The sequence below is a fragment of the Bubalus bubalis genome, chromosome 21, assembly GCF_019923935.1.
Source record: "Bubalus bubalis isolate 160015118507 breed Murrah chromosome 21, NDDB_SH_1, whole genome shotgun sequence".
Taxonomy (NCBI): Eukaryota; Metazoa; Chordata; class Mammalia; order Artiodactyla; family Bovidae; genus Bubalus; species Bubalus bubalis.
This window is the reverse complement of record NC_059177.1, coordinates 34,955,804-34,975,342: the sequence shown is the minus strand read 5'-3', so window position 1 is coordinate 34,975,342 and position 19,539 is coordinate 34,955,804. Positions and strand designations below refer to the sequence as shown.

The following is a 19,539-nucleotide window of genomic DNA, read 5'->3' as shown; positions in this document are numbered from 1 at the left end:
CCACAAACACACCAGCAAAACTTGCCCTTCAAAGCCTGAATAGTGGACTCCCCAGGTGGTTCAGTGGTAAAGAATCCACCTGCCAATGCAGGAGACACGGGTTCAATTCCTGATCTGGGAGGATCCCACGTACCGTGGAACAGCTAAGCAAGCCCATGCGCCAGTGCTCCAGAGCCCAGGAGCTGCAACTACCGAAGCACGTGCCCTAGAGCCCGCACTCCACAGCAAGAGAAGCCCCCAGTGAGAAGCCTGTGCACCGCAACTAGACCATAGTCCTCGATCACTGCAACGGAAGAAAAGACTCGGCAGCGACCAAGACCCAGCACAGCCGTAAATAAATAAAAAAAATAAACCTTTAAAACAAACAAACAAACAAAAAAACCCAGCCTGAACTGTTGGAATTATCAACAGTGGATGGCTGGATGGATGGAGATGCGAGGTGTTTTCCCTTAGAGGTCAGGGTGAGAAAGTCACATTCATCTGCTGTCCACTCTCCCCTGCTCTTTGCTCAACTCACTTAGGAAATACAGGAATGCATGAAGGAAGACAGCAAATTTATCTATAATTCTGCTACTGTGATGTCATGCTGCTAGCCTGACTCTCAGGCAGTAAATCCACGAGTCTAAGATCGGGGAACACAGGCCCTTTAGACAGAAGGAAGGTCAAGACCATTCAGCATCTGTCATTTCAGAGAATTCACTGACCAAGTTACATGGAGCCCAGCTTCAGGCCAAAGGGAGTATCTGCCAATATAAACCTGCATTTTCCAAACTGAATCAGAATTGGGAGGGAGCCTTTTTGTCTTTTTCCTTCCTACTTTACATATTTTAACGCTGTCTAATGGAATAGCAGGAACAAGGCCAACCAGCCCCCCTGCTTCAGACACCTGGGCCAAGGAACAGAAATGTATTTTTAGTCAGCAGAGCAAGGAGTGATTCACAGCGCCACAGGCCTCAGGGCAAACGGGGGGCCCTGCCCGTCCTGGCACGGGGCGGGTCACAGTCACCTGCCATGCTCCTGCCCCCGTGTGGGGGAGAAAGGAGCCATGCATGGGCATGCGTGTTCAGTCTCTGTTCACCGCTCTACTGCGCAACTTACAGGAGCTCAGGCAGCCTCAGTTTCCTGTCTGGTAACATAAAGATGATCTCTGTGGCCTGGGCTTCCCAACCAAGTGAAGAACAAGGGGTGGGGAAGCCGTGCTTCTCAACCTTAAATGAATGGGCCAATGGCCAGGGGCGCCGGTGAAAATGGCTTCTGACCAGCAGGACTGGGATGAGGCCTGGGAGTCTGCATTTCTAACGAGCTCAGTACTGACAGCACAGTGCTGGGCCAGGAACAGTCCTTTAAATAGCAAGGCATTAGAAGCATCTTCCGGTGTGTTGCTCTATAAGCATACCAGGGATTGACATGTCCTTAACTGGCCTCAGGTATGGATAACTCATTTAACCAGCAATGAAACACCTTCCAGATGCTAGAACACCATGGGCCAAACAGCTGCAACAAGAAAATTAGATCCCTGACTGATCATCTTGGGACAAAGAGCTATATGCATCATTCCAGCACTCCACAGGTACAAGAAGTGACTCGCAGACCCTGTGGTCCTATAGGTGAGATCACGCCAAGGCCCAAGGGGCCAGGTGACAACTAGCCAGCAGCCAGCAGCCGCTGCCACCCGTCGAACACCTATTCTGCTTGTGCAAGACATTAGGAGTTTCCTGCACCTCATGCTCCCCTCGAACTTTGGACTCACTGCCCCTATGTGTACAAACACAAGGGGAACAGGAACACATCCTGTAGATGAGGAAAATGAGGTTCAGAGAGATGAAGCTGTCTGTTCAGGACACAGGGCTGGGTCACAATTCTAAGCCCCTGCTCCCCAACCCCACAACACCTGGAAAAGGGTTAAAACCAAGACTGTTTTCCCAAGGCTGGGCCATCTTCTGAACACAGGCCCTGCAGCCAGGAAAACCCGGAGACCTGTAAGACGCACTAGTTATCGGACAGATGAAGCCTTCTCCCCAAGTCACTCTGCTCGGGTCAGTGTCAGAAAAGATACCTCCAGGTGATCGGACAAGTTATAACACCAGCAAAATCACCATCAAATAAAAATTAGCAGGCCTGGAGTGGAAACAGGAAATTTGGCATGAAGAGGGAGGTGCTCTGCTGGGGAAGCTGCCAATAAAAGCTGGTCTAGAAAATAACTGGACTTGTGACTGTTGTATCTGGAAAGACCTCTGGGTGAGTTTCAAACAAGTGAGCACCTCCGTCTGACTGCTGGAGAAGTGGGGTAACTGACAGTACTTAACTCCCCCACAGGGTGCTTCTCGGCCCCAACAATGACATACCCAGGGCATCTCCCTTTCTTCCTCACTGAGGTCCCTTTATTCCCTTTCTCATTTCCACTGCGTTGTCTATAATAGCCGACAGGTTTTATGCTGTGTAACACTTGACCATGACAAAGAAATCCTTATTTTTATGCTAATCTCAGAAGCCTGATGAGTTGTTTTTTTTTTTAAGCCCTGAAAGTGAGCTGAGTCACATTATCAAAGTTACTGCTACAAAGATGAGCCTGCTGTCTCTTCACTGATACAGTGTTCTTTAAGTTCAGTTTAGGCACTCAAACTGCCAGCTTATCCATTAGGAACAAGACATTTGATACCCCTGGGTATTAAAAAGATAATTTCCTGCCAAGCTAGAGATGAGGCAAAACTTCCAGTTTTTAATTCTACACACCCCGAAACAGCAAGCAACACATTTGTCATGATCACTAGAGGTACATGGAGTAAGACCATTTTTTCCAGTGAGCCCAGGAAAATGAGTTTCCCTGATACCCAATGTCAGCAACATGATACCATGGCCTCCCCACACGGCCCAGGATCTCCCAAATGGTACCACTTACAAAAAGAGAGAGACTATATGAGATGAGGCACTGCCCAGGGATGGTATGGCTGTCAACTCATTGTTATTGAGGTACCTGTAATGACAACAAGAAGAAATGAATCAGTTAAATCATTAAAATTAGTCATATGAAATTACAGATATACAAGGACGTCGTAAAAAAATGGCCATGGGCAAACTGCTATGCTGTAACGCTGAATACGAGAATCTAAACGCAAGTTTTTAATAGGAGAGAAGTTATGCCAGGTCATAAACACTACGTACCACCCTCATAGTTTAGGAATAAACACACCCAGGACACGTCCCCTGTCCTCTAGGAGCCTCCACTCTAGCTCAGAAATCAAGACTAACAGACAAGGGACTCTGAACACAGGTGGAGATGCACGAAATGAAACAACAGCTCCCCAGGACCATCACTGAGAGCGCTCCTTGGGGGCTGAAGGATCAGAGCCCACTCCAACTGGGATGGAGTTGCTTTGTGCACGTCCATGACATGGCTCTGCCCTCACCAAAGGGCTGTGCGGTTGCACCCAGCACCACAGATTCATGCCCTCCTGTGGGGGGTTCCTGGTGCTGGAGACACATGAACCAATGACTAGTTCTTGGAGGTTCTTATCTACTTGCAATTCCAGCTTCTCTGAACTCTGATGAACCTTTCAGACGTGTCTTCCATGAATATATCCATATACACACATACTTTTTCACGCAGACAATCTGAAAATCTTCTGCAGAACCAGAGATGCTCCCCAAGCTCCCTTCCCGCTTGAATATTCTATATCTGTACTTCCATAATTCTCAACTCTTAACGGGAGGGGAAGCCCAAAAGCCAGAACACAGCTCGCCTGGGCCATCCCCAGAGGCTCTGGAATCCAGCTTCCTTACATGGATGTGTATTTCCAAATTGGGGAAGAGACTTCAAAATCAGATTTGCAAAGTGAGCCCTGAAATCCTTAGGGTAGCCAAAGCACGGTGATCAGGCTTTTTGACGGGGGATGGGCTGGAAAGAAATGGTATCTGAGATGCAGAATCAAGGATAATGCTGGTTTATCTTATTCTTGTTTTTTTACACAATATGTCTTACACAGAGCATCCAGTTACGGTTTGAGGACAAGGCCACTGAAATGACAGCTGTATTCATACAAGTTTACAACGAGTATTTGCTTAATAGAATAATCTGGTTGTCTGCCATCTTTTATAGAATGAATGCGGAGGGGGAGGCAAAGGCCTTGAATTATCCCTTTCGCTTTCTCCAGTGCCAAAGCTGGTTAGAGATGAAGCCTGGCAATTACTGGGCTGAGGGACACAGAATGTCTATTTCAACAGCTTCATGACTGAAGCATCTGGCGGAGAGAAAGCAGATCTGTACCACGTGGCAAAGCCTTTCTCCACTTAAAGGGCCCTTGTTTGTGTGCTGAAGTAGACGATTAATTACTTTAACAGTCTCTTATCTGACTGCCCCTAAAGCAGACTGCTTCTGCTTCACCTTTTATCTATCCACCCCTGCTGTGATCCGTTTCCCATCTTGGTACAGGGATGCTGAAAACTCACCATCTGTTGGAATCTCTACTAATAAATTTTCACAGTACCATAAATGTACATATTCCTCGATGAGATCCTCAGATCTTACCAGGGCAAGGAAAGCTAAGGTCAAGGGCCTGTTGCCAAGAAGGCAGCTTGCTTACGAACTCTTCATTTCTTAAGAGATTTATTCTAAAACACATATGCTTGGCAGGGGGGTGTCAGAATAATAATAACAGCAGCTAACTTACTGAAGGCTTATTATATGCCAGGCCTGACTCTTGAAGGCTTTTCAATATATTAATCTGTCCTTAGAGCCCTACTAGGCAGGCCCCATTAACATTTCCATTGTACCAATGAGGAAACTGAATCACTAAAATGTTAAGTAATTTAACTGAGGTCACCAGCAGTAAAAGGCAGTGGCCCTGGGGGTCAAGCCCTGAAGTCCAGGTTCTTAACCGTTACTTCCATTTATTTATAGGTGCAGCAGCAACTCTACAGCATTATGTAACTGCATTGTCAGACTCTGGGTTCAGAACCAGGCGCTTGTACTGTTCTCTACCTCACAGGTGAGGTCTCTAAGTATAAGTCACCATCCTAAGGTGACAGAGAGAGAGGGAGAGAGAGGCCTGGACAAGAGGTGAACAAAGTACAAGTGCCAGCCACGGGAGAGCCACAGCTGAAAAGGCTAGCAGGCAGAAAGCTTATAGCCTCATAGTAACATGGTAGCTGTCTTTCAGTTGTCAGTAAGGACTTCTCTGCAGGAGAACTCTGGCTGATTGAGTTTGGTCTCGGGCCACCCTGCTGCACACACAACAAACTGCTCCACCCAACTCCTAGGAATGATAACTGAACAAGGAAAGGGGGCATCGTTAGCGTATCTCAAATCGTGACCAAAATGCTGGAAGCAGAGTGTGCAGGTGTGGCTGACAGCGCTGAAGGTACACAGGGCATTTCAGGTTTGGATCAGCAGCCGGGAGTCAACAAGATGAGGCAGAAATCGCAGGCTCTGATCAGCAGGGCTGCTGGATTTATGAAAAGGTCAGAGGGAACATAGAGGAGAAGATCTGCAAGGCTAGCTTACTTCTCGATCATTTCTACTTCAAAAGAAGGGCAAGTAAACCTCAACCAGCTCCTCCACCACTGGCTCTCTGCTCGCTCTGTCCCTTGTTGAAACCAGAACACTACCCTCAGAAGGCAACAAAGGCCCAACTCCCGCTGAGACACGACCAACTTGCCAGCCTGAAATAGAGACCAGTCAAAAATAGCACCACCTCCAGAGCCAGCCGAAGAAGGGCCTCGGGACATTCGGCACAGTCTCCATGTGTAGGGATGCTGTCAGAATTTAGGACTGTGTTTGATGAAATCTTCTGAATATCTAGGGCTGTGCAGTCTTTCTCCCCTTCTCATTCCCTCCAAATCTGCTTCCATTCAAAGGCCCTAAAAATTCTTCTTAAATATCTGGCTTCTATAACTGAAACTTTTCCTGATGATTTAGGACCAAGAAATGCTCTGGAAGCATCAGACCGTGAACAATGGCCCAGCCCTGCAGCTGGGAAAGGTGTGAAAAAGGCATGGGGTGGGATGGCGGGAGAGCTTTGCATAGACCGCCTCCCCATCCCCCCATTCCCCATCCCACTCTTGGGGCAGAACCTGGACGTTGGCCTTTCCCAGCCTACTGGGCCCCCTCAGCTCTCTCTCTCTGAAACTTCCATTTACTGGACTTGGTGAAAGGAAGTTTTCACATCATGCAAGATGCAGAATGTTAAAAAGGATGCTTCAGAGAACTTTTATTACTGACTGCCTCAATCAAATCAGGCATCAACAAACAGTGAAAAACAAACCCACAGGATCACTTCGAGTTATAGCCCTTTCTGTTTTTTAAAAACTGTTTGGCTCTACTTACTTACTGAATAGCTGATATAAGTACACAGTGAAATTCCAAACTGTTTCAAAAAAAGAACACCAGGAATATATATTGAAAGCCACCACTGCCCCCGCCCCGCCCCCTGGTTTGCCTCCAAGAGGAAGCTCCAGCTGCAGGCCGCTGCAGATGAACACACGGTTTTCTTCCTCACAGATGCCTGTGTCTTACACAGACTATTCTGCGCCAGTTTCCCCTTAGTAATAGATCTTGGGGATCTCCCTAAATCTTTTAACCAGAGGTGAAGTGCTCCTCTGCTACGATGAATGATATGAATGAACCACGACTGATGTAGTTGATTCACTAATTTTCTAGACACTGGTTGTTTCCAAACACAAAGTGAACTGCCATTAATATGGGTCCAAGTTGGGCTGGGGGGTGCCATATCAGTTCGTTTTGTTTCTGAAGTGGGAGAAAGTCAGCAGTAGCAGGTAGGAGCCACTGTGGAGTTAGGACCACTTCATCAATAGCCGTTATCAGCGCTTTCAGCTACTCGAGAATAAGGCAGACTACGTTACCAACTTTGGCAAGACTTACAGTTTGCATACCAGCTGGACAGGTACGGGTATTTCAGTATCATGACACAGAATACAGTTCGTCTAAATCAACACTTAGAAACGACAATAAAGGCAAACACTTAGCTCTGTGTGCCAGGCTCTGTGCGGAGGATTTTCCGTGCCATGTGTCACTGAATAACATGTCAGCCCTTGAAGCAAGGCACTAATTCATCACCTCACATTAAAAGAAGAGACTGAGACCACGTTACCGCACAGCAGAGCAGGGATTATTAGGAGGAGATGATACAGTTCAAATGTTTAAATCAGACAGACCCGGGTCCATTGAACCCTGAGCTAATCCCGTACCAATCAAACGGCCTTCAGTGGGTCACTGAACCTCACTGCGCCTTAGCTTTCTTCTCCACCAAATGTGCAAAGGACAAGCCCCAACTCCATACAGTTTTGGCAGGATCTGGCTGAAATCACTAAATCTAACAGCCCAGGAGAGAGCCAGATATATAGTAAATGCTTAACAGGTGGTGGTGATTCACAGCCAAAAAGCAGTGCCTCAAGTGACACCCCCTTATGATTTCAACCCTCCCCTGAAACACACTGCACACGCGCGCACACAGGGGCAGCAGAAGCCTGGGCCACCACAGGGCGAGCCATAAATACCCAAAGGCAGGCACGCTCAGCCTTTCTCGGCGCCTTCAGAACCTTTTAGGTCAACGGCCCTGGAAAGCACACGGCAGCACCCACGTTAGGCATTCCCGGGCCAGGCAGCAGTAACGCGATCCGAGCGCAGTTCTGAAGGAGGACGGTATAAATAGCCCCTCTTATTAATAGAGGAGCCTCGCAGTCCAGGACTCCTGGCTGGAGGCTCTCCCAGGTGGGCTTTCCTCAGCGCTGCGGGCAGTGACGACCATGTGGTCTGGCGGCAGCTGCGCCAACATCCTCAGGTCCTCCGGGGGCCCCCAACCGGCTCGCTTTCTCTCTCCAACTGGCCCACGATGCTCTGCGGTTGCCGGCCTCCAAAAGAAAACCACTGCTAAACCACCGACCACGGCTTTGCCAGCCTGTGGTTCCCCTCGTGCTGAGGTTTCCAGACTCAAGTGGTGGCTGGTGGCTGTGCAGGTTTCAGGAGAACTGACAGCCCCTGGAAGACCCAGTTAATTTAGAAGCACTGTGCCTACTGTGATTTTTTTTCTTTTCTTTAATATTCTTCTCCATCTCCCCACCCATTGCTCCTCACTGCCTCTTCCTGCCTGCACGATGTATTAGGATTCCCTTCAGGAAAGGACTGGATCTTTATCAATGACAAGTTCCACTGCTCTGGGCCCTGGGAATTTGTGTCATCCATCCCACAGTATGACACTGGGCACCAGGGGTAGTCATGCTGGTAAAGGGTTCACCCTATCAGCCCCCAAGGATTTGTATCTTAACAAGCCACCCAGCTCAGTGGCGGGGTGGGGGGGTTGTGGAGGGCAGCTCTGGGATTCTCAAAGTAGTAGAAGATAAATAATATACAGTGTGCCCCTGGGCTTCACAAGTGTCTCAGTAGTAAAGAAACTGCCTGCCAGTGCAGGAGACACGGGTTCAGTCTTTGGGTCAGGAAGATCCCCTGGAGGAGGAAATGGCAATCACTCCGGTATTCTTGCCTGAAAAATTCCATGGACAGAGGAGCCTGGCGGACTATTGTCCATGGGGCCGCACAGAGTCGGACATGACTGAGAGACTGAACACACAGCATAGAGCCTTGCCCATGTACAATGCTCTGGAAATCAGATCCAATGCATAGTTACTGTATTTGTAACTGGATAACACGTCACTACGCCCATGTTCCAGAGGCAGCACAGAAGGAAGTACCTTGCCCGGGGACTCAGTCCTGGTAAGGGGCAGAAGCAGGACTCCAAGCCAGGTTTGCCTACTACCAAACTCACATCCTCCCAGTACACGACACTGTACTCACAAGGAGTGATCCCTCTCTTTACAACTCCCACGCCTGGGAAGGCTGTGCTGCCATGGAGAGTCTGGGATAGGAGTGAGACCAGGGACTCCAGGCCTCACTCCCTCATTTACTAGCTACGCAATTGCAGCCAGGTTCCCAAGCTCCGCTCCACAACTGTCTGAAAATGTAGAAATGACCATAAGGAGCGGAGGGCTTTTTATTAGCACAGTAGCCAGCTACGGTCAACTTTCCTGAGTGCATTAGCTGGAGGAAGAGAAGACACACCCAGTAGAGAGAGGGTAGACGACGGGGTCGAGAAGTCTCACCCTGTCCCTGAATCCAACAGGAGCTCAGGGGAAGGAAAAAAGCCAGAATGTGAAGGGAGAAGGGAAGGTGGGCTTGGACGAGGTGATGTGGGTTTGGACAAAGAGTCTGGAGGAATCAGAGGAAATACTAAGTACCTCGATAGAGAAGACCAATGCAGCAAGGGTGACAGAGGAGATTAAACACTGGACTTTCCATCCTTTTAAAATCTTGGGTGGAAGGCTGCAGGTTAAGAAGAGGGGTTGGGGGGTGAAGACAGTGCAGCTTCAGGCTTAAATACACAGCGCAGAAAGTGAAGAGGAACTAAAAAGCCTCTTGATGAAAGTGAAAGAGGAGAGTGAAAAAGTTGGCTTGCTGCTGCTGCTGCTGCTGCTACTAAGTTGCTTCAGTCATGTCTGACTCTGTGCAACCCCACAGACGGCAGCCCACCAGGCTCCCCTGTCCCTGGGATTCTCCAGGCAAGAACACTGGAGTGGGCTGCCTCATCTCCTTCTCCGACGCATGAAAGTGAAAAGTGAAAGTGAAGTCGCTCAGTCGTGTCCGACTCTTCGCGACCCCATGGACTATAGCCTACCAGGCTCCTCCGCCCATGGGATTTTCCAGGCAAGAGTACTGGAGTGGGGTGCCATTGCCTTCTCCCAACATTCAGAAAACTAAGATCATGGCATCTGGTCCCATCACTTCATGGCAAATAGATGGGGAAACAGTGGAAACAGTGTCAGACTTTATTTTTCTGGGCTCCAAAATCACTGCAGATGATGACTGCAGCCATGAAATTAAAAGACACTTACTCCTTCGAAGGAAAGTTATGACCAACCTAGATAGCATATTAAAAACAGAGATATTACTTTGCCAACAAAAGTCCATCTAGTCAAGGCTATGGTTTTTCCAGTGGTCATGTATGGATATGAGAGTTGGACTGTGAAGAAAGCTGAGCGCTGAAGAATTGATGCTTTTGAACTGTAGTGTTGGAGAAGACTCTTGAGAGTCCCTTGGACTGCAAGGAGGTCCAACCCATCCATCCTAAAGGAGATCAGTCCTGGGTATTCATTGAAAGGACTGATGCTGAAGTTGAAACTCCAATACTTTGGCCACCTCATTCGAAGAGCTGACTCACTGGAAAAGACCCTGATGCTGGGAGGGATTGGGGGCAGGAGGAGAAGGGGACGACAGAAGATGAGATGGCTGGATGGCATCACCGACTCGATGCATGTGAGTTTGGGTGAACTCTGGGAGTTGGTGATGGACAGGGAGGCCTGGTGTGCTGCGAATCATGGGGTCGCAAAGAGTCAGACACGACTGAGTGACTGAACTGAACTGGAAATCAAACAGATTTGAGTTCAACTCTCAGCTTTCCTGGGGCTGAGATTGTAAAGAATCCACCTGCAATGTGGGAGACCCAGGTTTCATCCCTCATTTGGGAAGATCCCCTGGAGAAGGGAATGGCAACCCACTCCAGTACTTTTGCCTGGAGAATTCCATACACAGAGGAGACTGATGTGATATAGTCCATGGGGTTGCAAACAGTTACACTCAATTGAGTGACTAACACTTTTCTCAGCTTTACCAACCAGGTGACGCTGAACAGGTTTATTTAATCTCTCAGAGCTTCCATTTCCTCCTCTGTAAAGTGGAGAAAATGACTGTAAAGAAAAGAATTTAAATCACACAGAGCTGGTGTCAGGATGAAATGAAGCCGTCTTCCTCTACGGCTGAGTGGTGTTACTGTCATTGCTGTGCTGTTGTGATTCGGGAAATTTATTTTTAAGACTAACCGGCATCCCCAGTGAAGGACAGGTGCAAGTCAGATGCTCTCCGTTCTAGATCTGGGTGGGGATTAAGTTCCAAAAAAGCACCAAGTAAAAGGGGGATTAAAAGCCACAGGTCAAGGGAACCAAACCAATTGAAACTGGATGGCTGTTTGGGGAAGAAACAAATGGAAAGAGAGAGCTAGAGAGAACACAGCAAAGGCTCACGGGAGCATCAACTGTGCCCCCAATCTATGGCGGGGCTGATGACATTGGATCCACAACATAACATGACCCCCAGGGCCCCATGGGACCCAGGCCCTGGCCACACACCCCGCCCTCATGCACACCAGGCACAGTGGCCCTCGTCCTGGTCCTTCTTTGAGGGCCTTGTCTTCTATTTGCAGCTCATCCTGTCCACACCACTCACATTTTCTTGACCTGCCTGTCAGTCACCACCCTGAGCACTCCAGCTCCATTATTACCTCTCTAAAATCAAAGGAGAAAATCCTCCCCTGACCCTGTTCTAGGCCCCCCAAACACGTATGACTAGTGAGTCTCCTGGCTTCCTTGTTCCCCACATGTCTTTCCCTTTTTTAATGTGGTTCTGTGACAGGCGAGGCTTGTCTGAGGTGCCAGGATTGTGGGAAATGGGAAGAGCATTCAGGGGGCTACCAAGAAAACTACGAAGCCAGAGTAAAGACTATCTGAATGTAGCACTTTTAAAATTCGAAAGTGAATGCAAAACAACACTCATTCAGAGCAGAGTATGTAAGTTTTCAAACCAAGATATGGTTAGCTACAGAGCCCTGTCAAGCCAGACAGGAGCCTAGGGCAAAAGGAAAAATAATCAGTTAAGCTGATTCAGACTTTACTTAAACTTTCTGTACTTTTTTCATCATGGATTAGTATTATTTTATTATTTGGCATTCATTTTTCTTTTTTCAAATACTGCATTAAGGTCCTTTATCTTGAATGCTTAATTTTTTTTTAGAAGCCCCTTCAATCCTGCACCACTGGCAAATGCCTCTTACCTAACCCTTCCCTAGCTCTGTCTGTCTGCCTTCTTCAGTCCTGTGCCCCCAGCAGCAGAGCAGCGCCTGGCACATAGGAGGTACTTGAGGAAATAGTGAATGAAAGCCTGAATGATGCCCTAAGAAATAACATGATTTTTGTTTTGTCCACTTCGAAAAGAAACCACTAAGCTCTGAGACTCAGCACACAGAAGTTGAATACAGTAACCACAAGTGGTTAAAGACAGCCTGGATTAAGGGAAAGCACTGGGTTATGGCCCAAACTGGCTCCTTGATGGGCTGGGTTTATCATTTCAGGTGGCTGTGGTGGGCTGCCACACCCCCACAAAATTCTTAGGCTGAAGTTCCAGCCCTCAGTACCTCAGCTTGTGACCATATGTGGAGAAAGGGTTTTTAAAGAGGTCATATGGATGGGTTCTAATCCAGTATGATTGGTGCCCTTTTGACAGGAGGACATTTGGACACACAGAAGAGGCACCAGGGAAAGGAAAGGCCATGGGAAGAGGTGGCCAGGAAGGTGGCCATCTGCAAGTCAAGGAGAGAGGCCCCAGAGGAAACCAACCCTGCCAGGACCTTGATCTTGAACTTCCAGCCTCCAGAACCCAGAGAGAATAAGTTGCTATTATTTAAGTCACCCAGTCTGTGGTCTTTTACTAAGTAAACTTGCATAATGACCCACTTCCAAACTAGTCCAAATCACTATGACCCTATGGAAAAATAAGGGCCCTGGACAAAGTATTTCCAAGCGTCCCTTCCAACTCTCATCTTCCTTTAACTTGGGAAGTTGGAACCTTCTTTAAACAGACCTGGAAATCATAAACAGCATTTTGGAGAATCTGGAGATGGTGGTAGAGAACACAAGTATTTAACAAATTGCATCATCTGATTAAATTTCCTTTAGATAAACCCTCAACAATGGGATCAAAAAATAATAAACAAGGATTTTTTTTTTATCAGTTACATGTAACAAGTAAAATATATAAAGCACTTAATGTCTACTAAAAATAGAGTAACAACAGGAGCGAATGGGTGAATGATTTATGAAATATTCATGTATAAGTAGCTTTACATAAAAATTGAAATGGGATAGTAAAAATCTTTTAATTTACATGACAAAGTATTCACAAATGTAAGGAGAAGTAAGAAACAGATGTAAAACCATGGTATAAATACAGTTTGATTCCAAAATTTTGTGTAGAAGTATATATTTTTCACTAAGTGTCCACAATGTTTAGCCTTGGGTGATAATACTGGTGATTTTAATTTGTTTTACATATTTCTACAGTTGCCAAATTTTCTGCAGTGGGTATGCATGACTTTTCTTTGAAGTCCCTGTGGAACTAAAATCCTGAATAACTCTAACATTCACGTTAAAAGCAGAATTCCTCACATTAAAAAGAGGAAGAAAAGACTGAGGCCTGACTTAAAGGACATTGCAAGGGACAGCAGACCTGGCGTTCTAAAGACAGTAATGTCTAGTTCTGTTTGGAGGTCGGGAGAGAAAAATCAGCCTTCTTATCCATTTCCCTATACCTTGGATTCCTGGGAAAGAGAAGGGGTGGGCTGGCTGATTTGCCCCAGCAGAGCAGGCTGCTCTAGTGCCCTGGGGACTGGGGCAAGTACCAGCCAGGTGTGTTAGCCCCCTGGGCCCCCAAGGCTTTCCACAAGCCTGTACAGCCCCCGTGGGCATGTGATTTCCAATAAATTCACACCTGCTGGACACGCCCATCACTGACTGCCCAAGAAGAAGAGAGGGGCTCCAGTAAAGGAGTGCTACGTAGGCAGGACCTTTTGTCTCCAACAGCCCCCAGCAGATGTCCCCTCTCACAAGGTTCAGACTGCTGATCCAGGGGAAAGAGTGGCGCTGCCACAAGAGAGGGTCTTCCCCAGGAGCTTGCCATCCTGCCCACCAACCCCCCAAAGTTTGAGGAAAAGCACTCACACTTCTTGTAGATTCGGCAAGTCTTCAAAACCAGCAGGATCAATCTCAGAAAGTTTGTTGTAACTCAGGTTTCTGGAAAAAGGAGAGCAAAAAAACAAAGAAAAAATTCAGTCAATACTCCCAAATTTAGGAATCATCTACCCATCCCTCCCCAGGAGAAATAATCCCTCTTACTCATAACTGCCCCCATCTCATGTACTATTTTAAGTAACCCTGGTGGCTCAGACAGTAAAGAATCTGCCTGCAATGCAGGAGACCAGGGTTCAATCCCTGTGTCAGGAAGATCCTTGGAGAAGGAAATGGCAACCCACTGCAGTATTCTTGCCTGGAGAATTCCATGGACAGAGGGATTCTGTGACCACCATGCTGGTCCAAATGCCTGGCATCCTATCAAATGGCATTTTGAAAAATTACTGTTTTACTAAGGCATCAAACACTATTTAGAAGCAGTAAAGGGAGTCTGATCCTTCACTGACTAAAAATCAGTGGTCCCCAACCATGGATGACATTTGGCAAAGTCTGTAGACATTTCTGGTTGTCACGACTGAAGGGAAGAGGAGGGGAGGATCCTACTAGCATCTGGTGGGGAGAGGAAAAGGATGCTGCTAAACAACCTCCAAAGGACAGGATAGCCCTTAAGGACAGATCCAGCCTTCACTGCTAACAGTAACATTCAGAGGTTGAGAGACTTTGGTCTAAACAAAAACTTCAGGATCAACACTCGCTCGCATGTATAGTTAAAGTTGAAAGGACTATTTAATAAGTGAGCAATGTAAGATCTTAATCATAAGGTTTATATGAACATGGCATTCCTACCATCGATGAACAAATATTTCAAGTGATAATCATGCCAGAGAGGAGCAGTGTCATAGGAAATCTCGTTGGTGTGAACCAAAGCCTCACATGCCAGCAGCGTTCTCAAGACGACAGCGTCTATCACATGACTCAGAATTACATCCCTCTCCCCTTCAGCCCATCTGTGACCCCATTCTCAGAGGGAGACAAGGACCAAGCAGGGCAATGTTTGATCTGCTGAGCTTCCCAGAGCACACCCTCAACCCAGACCAGCTTGATCTTTCAGGAACAGAATCCACACAGATGTGGTCCACACGGGCCCTCGCTGTGCCTCACTCTCTGCCACCAAAATACATCCAATCCTGTGTGCGCCAAAGGAGCTGGCTAACATTTTTCATCTCAGCTATTAATTCCATTGCCATTACTGCCAATTAACAAGTACTACGAATCGAGAGTTCAAAGTCTCTTAAGGGGCCCAGTATCACATTAAGTGGCAACTTTCTTTTAAGCTTCCTCCAGAGACATTCCAATCAATACTAAGCCAGAGCTGAGAGCCATTTCACTGGCAACTCAAGACATTTATCTAAATAAAAGTCAAACCACCCTTGAAATTAATGGTACATCTGTGTTCGGGGCACAGCCTGAATTAAAAGCAATTTGTCCAGGGATTATGTTACCATAAAAACTGAAGGTGGTAATTTTTAAACCACCTATTGAAGTCAAGTGTGAGCTTGTCTGTTCTTGGGAGTATTTACAATGAGATACTTAACACAGAAATCAACAGGTTAGACTTGGAACAGAAAATCCACAAATGAAGAGAGGTCTTTCCTATCACAGAAAGGACTGAATGGACTAAAAGTTTCTCCTATGATGAGCATGTTATCATGACAATGTGGGGCAGAAGTCTTGTTTCTGGTTCTACAGGTAGTGTAGTTGATAAGGACTGTGACATTCATATCATCTCAGGTAATGGGGAGTTGCTAAGCTGGAGCAGGCTTGAGAGAAAGACTCAGAAACCACAAAGCCAAGAGCTGGAAGGGCAAACAAGTGATGCAGGTGGTCACCTGCCAGGTGTGGAATGAGGCTGACACAGCAGTGCCCACTCAACCTGCCTGCCACCTAAAGAGGCCATTTGTACCTGTTTCCCAAAAGAAGGGTGGTACAGACCAGTCTCCTTCATTTTCAAGAAGCCTGAGCTCTGAAATTTTATGTGAAGTCTTTTCAATTCTTTAAATGTATATGTAAAAATCTGGCGGTGCATGTGGACCACATCTCTGCAAACATAAATCTGCAGGACACATTTAAGCAGAGGATCACCATTTTTCAACCTCTGATCTAGTTTCAAAATGAATAACTTGCGGCCAGGGCAGGAGCTGGGGTTCACAGGATCTAGGGCCCAAGCTAGGCCTGGTGGCTCTGTTCTGAACAATCTGAAAGGAAATCACTTCCCTCAATCCCTGAGCCAGAAAAGTCCAGATCCTTTAGGAACTCAGGATTAGAATAAAGACATTTAAAATCACAACTCTCCTTGGTCTCTATTTTTTCCCTTAAAGAGCACACACAATTTATTTACATTTCAAAAACGCTGTATCTAGTGTTATATTTAAAACAGATGGCCAACAAGGACCTACTGTATAACATAGGGAACTCTACTCAATACTCAGTAGTAACTTGTAAAAGAATTTGAAAAAGAATACATATATGTATATGCATAACTGTAACATATGAATTACTCTGCTGTACACCTACCTGCAACTAACACAACATTGTTAATCAACTATACTCCAATACAAAATAAAGTAAAAACAAAAACAAAAACAAAAAAAACCTTGTACAAATTCTGCTTTTAAAGATAAGGCAACTTGATAAAGGGGGATTCCATAAGCTACTTTTATCAAGAAGCCAGACAGTATCAGTACTTAACACGGAGATTCCAGGAAGTAGCAATAAGTTCAAGAGACTTTTAAGTGGAAATCTAAGCATTTACTTGGTCTGCCTGGATGAAGCGATTTTTCGATTCTCGATCAACTGGAAAAGCCACGTATCACCAACCCAGACTGCCTCTAAGAGTAATTCTGCTCTCAGCGCCTTTCACCAACACAAAGAGAATACAGTAGCTGAGGCTCAGGTCCCTTGGAATGACACTGCTTTGGGACAAAGAGCTTTTAAGTCTGAAAAATAAATCATGGTACAAAGCGGGGAATGAGGCTGACACAGCCGTGTCCACTCACCTGCCTGCCACCTAAAGGGGCCATCTGTACCTGGTTCCCAAAACGAGGGTGGGTGAAGACCAAGTCTCCTTCATTTTCAAGAGAAGCTCGAGCTCTGAATTTTTATGTGATTACCAACTGCTTTATCAAAAAACAGGGAAAATATTTACTTTCTTCTCCCTGACAAGCACAATCTGAAGTAAAATCCGCAGACATTTTTCTTGTTTGCTAATCTCTGGGAGACACACTCTCAGTATAAATATTTTCCTATTGTGGTAAAACACACACAACCTATAGTGTACCATCTTGACCATGTTTCCGTGTACAGTTTAGGGACATTAAGTACATTCTCACTGTTATACAACCAACACTACCATCCATCCCTCCCTAGCACTTCTACATCTTTTCCAACTGAAACTCATCACCCATTAAACACTAACTTCCCATTCTCCCCTCCCTCCGGGGCCTGGCTACCCCCCTTCACTCTACATGCTGCCTGTGTGACCTGGACTTGAGAGGTACTTCACACGAGTGGGGCCGTCAGTACCTTTAGTGCCTGGCTGATTTCACTCAGCGCAGTGTCCTCAAGGTGCACCCACACTGTGACACGTGTCATGCATTCCTGCTCCTTTTTGTGGCTGAATAGTATTCCATCATTCACCTGTGTGTGTGTGTGTATCTTCCGTATTTTGTTTCTCCCTATAAAAGCTGATAGATATTAGGCTTGGTTCCATTTTTTGGTTATTGTGAATCATGCTGCTGTGTACATGGTCATCCCCCACCCACACCCCGGCATAACATATAAAGATTTTTTTTTTTAACTCTTTGACTGCCACACTTCCTGACAACGTTCATTTCTCCAAGATGAAAGATATCCATATACTTTGGTCCAAGAACTGTGCAGAGAAGGGTCTGAGTAACAATTTAAGAGTTAATTAGTGAAAAACTTTTACCTAGGAGACCTTTTTTCTCAGGTGGCAGCTGACAGGCACACAGGTCTAAGGCATCTCACTTATTTCGGCAAACATGGTCAGCCTTACTAGGCCCGACATCTGAGTGTGTTATTGGTTGAAGGTTTCAGATTCTCCTGTCAAAACAACCCATCTATCAGCAGGACAGATGCTGTCAAAAGCACTTCTGCACCTTTCAGGACCAAAGCGCAGAGGAAAGAAACCTTAGGGAATTTAGTTACTGCCAACCGCAGCTTTCATTAGACAGTTTGTCAGCCACTGTCATAACACAAATTTCCCTTCTTCTTGCACAAAGGGTGCACCACTCTTCCAACAATGGAGCCCAGCCGTAGATACTCTTTCTGCTAATCTGCTGAGAGATGACTGTCCGGCCCACCGTTTGCCCAACATGCCAGAGGCCCCTCCGCAGAGACCGGCTCAAGTTTTAAACAGGTTTTATCTGCAGCTGAAGAGCAAAGGGTTCAACAGTGCACGGCAATAATCTGCTTGCTGAGCCCTTTTCCTGGCAAGACCCCTACCCAGACCTCACAGAATGAGAAGAGCTAAGTCTTCAAATAGAGGAGAAATCCCCCACTGTTCTGTAAACCCCTGCTCTCCTATCCAGCAGCACCCAGCCAAGTGACCCTGACATTCATACTTAAACTAATCAAGATTACAGAAAACTAGGACTTCAGGGTCTCAGGGGCACCAGCCACTATCCATGTGTCCAACCACCTGTGGCTAGCAGGGAGAAGCCATTCCCGTCATCCCTGAAATTTCTATTAACTGAAATCAAGGAGTAATCAACAAATATTTGAAGTGAAATGGCATGGAGGGAAGAAAGTTGGATTTGAAAAATAAATGTGATCACTGCAGCTTTGTAGCATAGTCTGAAGTTAGGGAGTGTTATTCCTTCAGCTCTGGTTTTCTTTTTCAAGACTGTTTTGGATACTCAGGACTTTTGTGTTTCGATACAAATTTTAATTTTTTTTGGTTCTTATTCTGTGAAAAATGACAAAACAGAAATAGTTATAGATGTAGAAAAGAAACTTTTGGTTACCAGAGTGTAAAGCGGGGGTATAAATTGGGAGATTGGGATTGATATATACACACTATTACATACAAAATAGGTAACTAATAAGGACCTACTGTTTGGCAAGGGAACTCTACTCAATACTCTGTAATGACTTATATGGGAAAAGAATCTAAAAAAGAGTGGATATTTGTATAACTCAGTCATTTTGCTATACACCTGAAACTAACACAACATTGTAAATCAACTATTCTTCAATAAAAATTTGAAAAAACAAATTTGAATTTCCCAACAATCTAAATCCACTGGAATCTAGCACCAGCTGTGCTTAGTGGCTCAGGCATGTCTGACTCTGCGACCCCATGGACTGTAGCCTGCCAGGCTCCCCTGTCCATGGGATTCTCCAGGCAAGAATACTGGAGTGGGTGGCCATGCCCTCCTCCAGGGGATCTTCTCAACCCAGAGGTTGAACCCAGGTCTCCCGCACTGCGGGCTGATTCTTTACTGTCTGAGCCGCTAGGGAAGCCCAAAGGTTTTGTTAAAAACGTGGTGGGGGAGGGGCACGGATCTCAGCCCCTGTGCCTCAGGCACACACAGTTCTTGACCAATCCCAGCAGAGGAAGAGGGCTTTGAAAACTAAATCCATAAGGAAGACACTCTTAAATAAAAAAATGCCCTCTGAATGTAATTCTATAGGCTTTATCAGTTATTGACATAA

General features: G+C 46.2%; 1 protein-coding gene across 1 annotated transcript in view; it reads right to left on the bottom strand.

Moving 5' to 3' along the window:
• LRIG1 (leucine rich repeats and immunoglobulin like domains 1) overlaps positions 1–19,539 on the bottom strand; it is a gene marked incomplete in the record, with an annotated part of 107,488 nt that overhangs the window by 54,164 nt on the left and 33,785 nt on the right. The window contains 2 exon segments of the mRNA XM_045163892.1: positions 2,900–2,974; positions 13,834–13,905. Coding sequence (XP_045019827.1) covers positions 2,900–2,974; positions 13,834–13,905 — 147 coding nt within the window.